We start from the raw sequence: 5,442 nt of genomic DNA, 5'->3' as shown, positions 1-5,442 counted from the left end.
TTATTTGTGTTTGGGTTGAGTTTGCGTTTGTCGTTGAGTTTATGCTTGGAAATGGGTTTTTTTTTGGGGTTTGTTTTGTGTGTTTGTGTTTTCATTGTGCTTGTGTTTGCGTGGGTTTTGTGTTTGTGTTTGTTTGCGGGTTTTTTGTGTGTTTTGGTTTTAGTTGGTTGTGGTTAGGTTGGGTAATGCCGTGGATATGCTTACTTAACACACATGTCGTGGTCCTTTACAGATAGGTTTTTCACAGAGGCCAGTGCCGGGCCTGGCCGGGGCGCTTAGTATATAGATAAAGACAACTTTTAAAGCAATGAAGTTTTAACAATTTATTAATGGTCAGTCCAATATCATGTATGTATGTATATATTTGCATTTATTGAATCCAAAAACATAGTGCCTCTGCTTTCGATCATTGATCTTTTTGTTTAATGCGGTGACTCAGCCGCCAGCGTGCAGCAGCGTAGCTTGTCCAAGCATCGCAGGTCTTTACAATTACCACGATACAGACCAACAATGAATCTTCCCTCTGTGCAAGAGCAACAATTAAACTTCTCAAAACAATCCGAGATGTCAACATCGTTGCAGTGTCCATACTTAGCCGGATGGTTACGTGGTCTGGTGCAGCGTCCTTCCTCGATGTCGCTGAGGTATAACTTATATACTGACCTATACAGACCAGTGAGGAAATACCCAGGTTTACACAATGACCAGGTAGAATCTGTGTTCATAGATTCCCTCCAATTTTCCTGAACATAGTCATAGCCCTCTTGCCATGGAAATGGTATACTGCAGCATCTAACACGATCCAGTCGGTCAATATGATCAGCGGATCGGTCTACTGGACTTCTACATAAACTGGCAATCATGTCTCCTAATCGATCACACTCTGACAGTCCAGCCCTCTTAAAGGAAACGCTCCAGTCTACATCTCGACAATATGGTTCCACACCAGCAACAAAAACTAGCGCAGCGAGTACTTTGAATGCAATACAGATGCCCATTCCTGAAAGAACGCTGTTCATGAATTTAAAAAAAAAAACGGAAAAAATAATGACTTTATTATACATAATATTGCCATATTTGAAATGAGGAATATTACATATATAAGTAAAACATATTTTCAAAAATAAATTGAAGTTTGTTTATAGTGCAGATTACGGTTGGGCTGGAATATCTTTAGCATGACTTTATTTCTAAGAAAACTGACATGAAAATAGATTTTGAATCGATATTGCTTTTCTATAACACCCAGTTTGGCCTTTATATGCTTTGTATCGTGTAATGTCTTGAAGACCGTGTCCAATAAGATGTTTTAAAATTATACTACAATCATTATTTAAGCTGGGGCTAAAACTTTAACGCTTTTAGTCTTACTCAATTTTTACCCTAATAAAACAATTAATTGATTATTTAGCTTATCCTAATTCTAGTAATACGAACAATCTAGGCCTATACAGAAATAAAATAATTGCTTGTAATTTAAATTTCTACTTTTCTTATTTCAGTTATACAACAAGATAAGTAGTCTTAATAAAATAAACAAAATAAAGCAGTAGTTAACGTTTTATAAACAAATTGCCATTACCTAAGTTGACTAACATTAACATACCTCAACACTTTTTGCAGATCTAGAATGCAGAAATAAATAAAACATAAGTTAATATAGGAAAATATACAATCAATAAGCTTTCCTGATTGGACTGCTGTTTATACCAGTTTTTTGACGTGACAGCTTGGGAGGAGTTTGTGCAAATGATAATCGAATAAGTAAGTAAATAGAAAAATAGGGCTTATGTAATAAGCTATTATGTAATGCTCAATATATGTGTGTCTGTCCGTCTATCGGTCTTTTAGTCTGTCCAACTGCCAGTTATTTTAACCGTATCTCTGCCCGTATGCCCGTCTACCTTACTGTATATCTGTCTTGTGTTCGTTAATACGACTGTCAGTCTGTATTCTGTTCATGTTAGTCTGTCTACCTTTCTGTCTGCATGTTTTATCTGAATGTCTGGACTATATGTCTGTCTGTCAGTCCGTTCTTCCGTGTCCTCCTGTCCATACATCCACCCTTTAGTAAGTCCCATGTCTGTCCTTTCTGTTATGTCTGTTCTGCCTGTTCTGTCTATCTATCTATCTATCTGTCTGTCTGTCTGTCTGTCTGTCTGTCTGTCTGTCTGTCTGTCTGTCTGTCTGTCTGTCTGTCTGTCTGTCTGTCTGTCTGTCTGTCTGTCTGTCTGTCTGTCTGTCTGTCTGTCTGTCTGTCTGTCTGTCTGTCTGTCTGTCTGTCTGTCTGTCTGTCTGTCTGTCTGTCTGTCTGTCTGTCTGTCTGTCTGTCTGTCTGTCTGTCTGTCTGTCTGTCTGTCTGTCTGTCTGTCTGTCTGTCTGTCTGTCTGTCTGTCTGTCTGTCTGTCTGCCTGCCTGCCTGCCTGCCTGCCTGCCTGCCTGCCTGCCTGCCTGCCTGCCTGCCTGCCTGCCTGCCTGCCTGCCTGCCTGCCTGCCTGCCTGCCTGCCTGCCTGCCTGCCTGCCTGCCTGCCTGCCTGCCTGCCTGCCTGCCTGCCTGCCTGCCTGCCTGCCTGCCTGCCTGCCTGCCTGTCTGCCTGCCTGTCTGTCTGTCTGTCTGTCTGTCTGTCTGTCTGTCTGTCTGTCTGTCTGTCTGTCTGTCTGTCTGTCTGTCTGTCTGTCTGTCTGTCTGTCTGTCTGTCTGTCTGTCTGTCTGTCTGTCTGTCTGTCTGTCTGTCTGTCTGTCTGTCTCTCTGTCTGTCTGTCTGTCTGTCTGTCTGTCTGTCTGTCTGTCTGTCTGTCTCTCTGTCTGTCTGTCTGTCTGTCTGTCTGTCTGTCTGTCTCTCTGTCTCTCTGTCTCTCTGTATCTCTGTATCTCTGTCTGTCTATAAAAATAAAGGCGGCATGGCATAATGGTGACAAATCTGTCTCTTCCTTTGCCGAAGTCACATAATCAGTTGACCTCTACTTCACTTGCCCCATAGACCATCATGATTGAAAATAAGCTGTACCACTACTTTCTAATCTGACTACATAAGGTTACAGGAAAAATACCCTACTGAGAAAAAAAGTTTCAATATTGAAAAAAAAACGAAAATGGCATGTATATACGAGCGCACGCATTCTACTACATTATCAAAACTAGTCTTGTATTTAAATGTGAACGTATACATACAAAAATAGACCGATATTCTGATGGATGAATGGGAAATTCGACTAAATGCCTGGTTAGCAAAGTACATTAGCATCATCTGTCAAAAGATTTGAACTAGGTAATTGTCGTGTTGGCAGCCATCCACTTTCCAACCTCGACCATGCCGATCCAATAATGGCGTGCATATCTAGATAATTGCCCAAATAACATATTTATCCATTCATTTCATTACGATAAAATCTACAACAATATGGCGTATGTTATTAGAAGTGTGTTTTAGATAATTATATTTGTAGGTATATTAAAAGTCCGTAGATGCAATATTTGAGATATTAATCTTTAAGGCTGTGAAATTAACGGGGGCGGGGGTGAGGGGGATATTAAGAAGTCTTTACATTAGCTCCTGCATATAAATTTAATTTTTTGACAGACTTCTGTTTTATGTGAATAAAGTGACCTATTGAATGTTTAAATGACAACCCATATTATTTACCAAATAAAAACCACTCACATAATTTTTTCTTAATGAAAACACTCCCCAACGCCCCATCCTCTCTAATGGCTAGAAAAAACGTGTTTTACTTCAACAAGTGCCTTTATAAACAATCCGTCTAATAGCTAACCAAACAAGGACCCGCTAGTGATAGACGAAGTCTATAACGCTCTGAACCTAATATAATTTTAAAAATCAATATACCTACTGGTCCGGCTAATTGCATCGTACGAAATCACAACATAACGCGAGAATTAATTTGTTTTTGAATGTTAGGCCTAGTTGTTTGAAATGACAGGTCGGTAAGTGACGTTTTTTATGTAATTAATTAATTTGAATTAAAATCTAAACTTGGCTCCGTGTTGGAGCGGTATTGATACGACTAGGTTTATCTCATAAATATAGAAAAAGAAATAATAAACACATGATTTATTGACAGTGATGGATTAATGGGTTGTACATGAGGGCCACACATTTTCTTTTAACGACGATCGTTAAAATGTTCGTATTAATTTTTGATTTGTTGTTTACAAATTAAATGTATGACAGAACCAGATGTGACGGTGTGGCCTAGCGGTAGAGTCTTGAGTTTAAACCCGGTTTAAAATCAGTGTAACGTCCCAAAATACTGGGTAACTAACATATGAACAAAGGTGGCTGGGCATAGTGCTAAGACCAAACAATCTATAGACAAACAGGACAACTTTTGTATAGAAATGTATCAGATGATTGTCAGGACTGTAGGGTGTACTCATGTCTGTGCTGCTCGACCTATGTGTAGTTTAATCTTGGTTTACATTGACCCTGGTGTAGACATAGATTTTTGGGAATATTAACATTGATATTATAAACAGATATTCAAACAATAAAAAAGCAGTGATATTCTTTTAAAATAGAATTTATGCTAATTTACAAATATTTGATTCTATATCAAGCTAATATTTTCCAACTTGAATACGAGACAAATAATGAAAGTATAAAGCTTAAACAGCACTCGTACGGTTTAGAACTTCCAATATGTATTAAGCAGAGAACAACGACTCACCTGTAATATTTTACAATAACAATTGTATAGAGTGGTATTGAAAGATTGGGTAGATGAATTTAAAGATGTTCTCTCCAGTCTATATATTCTAGTTCGTCTACTTTTGTCTTTAGTTGTTACAACAGAGCAGTGTTTCTTCCAGACTTTTTTCTCCGGGGGGCACTTGAAATTTTCGGGGGGGGGGGGGGCGGTAAACTTTCTTCGGGGGGGCGGACACTGTTAAAAGTATATATTTTCTATATAGATTATATAAATTTCATTTCGTTCGGGGGGGGGGGGCGGTAAAAAAATTTTCGGGGGGGGGGGGGGGGGCTTAGCCCCCCCGAAGAGATGCCTGGAAGAAACTCTGCAACAGAGTCATATTTATTTCAGCAATCTCCAAGGGGGCGGGGTGGGAATGGGGATGGGGAATTGCAGGGGCGTCAACCACCACCCCCACCCCCTAAACATGTTATAGAATTTATACATAAAGTTTATACTTTTAACACATTCCGCTCCCCCCCCGTCTCTCTTTATCCATCCCCCCCCCCCCAATCGGAGAAAAAAAAATGGAAATTGTTATGCACAGTTTGATATAGACACAGTAGGCCTATTTTCAATTTGCCTTAAGTAAACTCAAGCCCAAGCAAATATGTGATATTGCTAAAATCATCTACCCCATGTTTTTAATTAAAGCTGTTTATGAGATTTTTTTTACATTTGCATTTAGTTCGTTAAAGAAACAAAAAATAATCTCACAATCATCACTTGAT

General features: G+C 39.1%; 1 protein-coding gene across 1 annotated transcript; it reads right to left on the bottom strand.

The window, feature by feature from the left end:
- Window positions 1-311: 311 nt before the first annotated feature.
- On the bottom strand, window positions 312-3,219 carry LOC131935294 (uncharacterized). Its single transcript, XM_059291677.1, has 3 exons — window positions 3,174-3,219; window positions 1,607-1,625; window positions 312-1,011 (listed from the first exon to the last, which is right to left on the bottom strand). Exon 3 carries the CDS (start codon window positions 996-998, stop codon window positions 423-425), a length of 576 nt encoding a protein of 191 aa, XP_059147660.1. The 5' UTR covers window positions 999-1,011; window positions 1,607-1,625; window positions 3,174-3,219; the 3' UTR covers window positions 312-422.
- Between the last annotated feature and the right edge of the window lie 2,223 nt (window positions 3,220-5,442).

Source organism: Physella acuta, unplaced genomic scaffold (genome assembly GCF_028476545.2).
Source record: "Physella acuta isolate Inbredline_101_S28 unplaced genomic scaffold, ASM2847654v3 ptg000142l, whole genome shotgun sequence".
Classification (NCBI taxonomy): domain Eukaryota; kingdom Metazoa; phylum Mollusca; class Gastropoda; family Physidae; genus Physella; species Physella acuta.
Note: the sequence above shows the minus strand (reverse complement) of the source record. Positions and strands in the feature narration are given on the sequence as shown.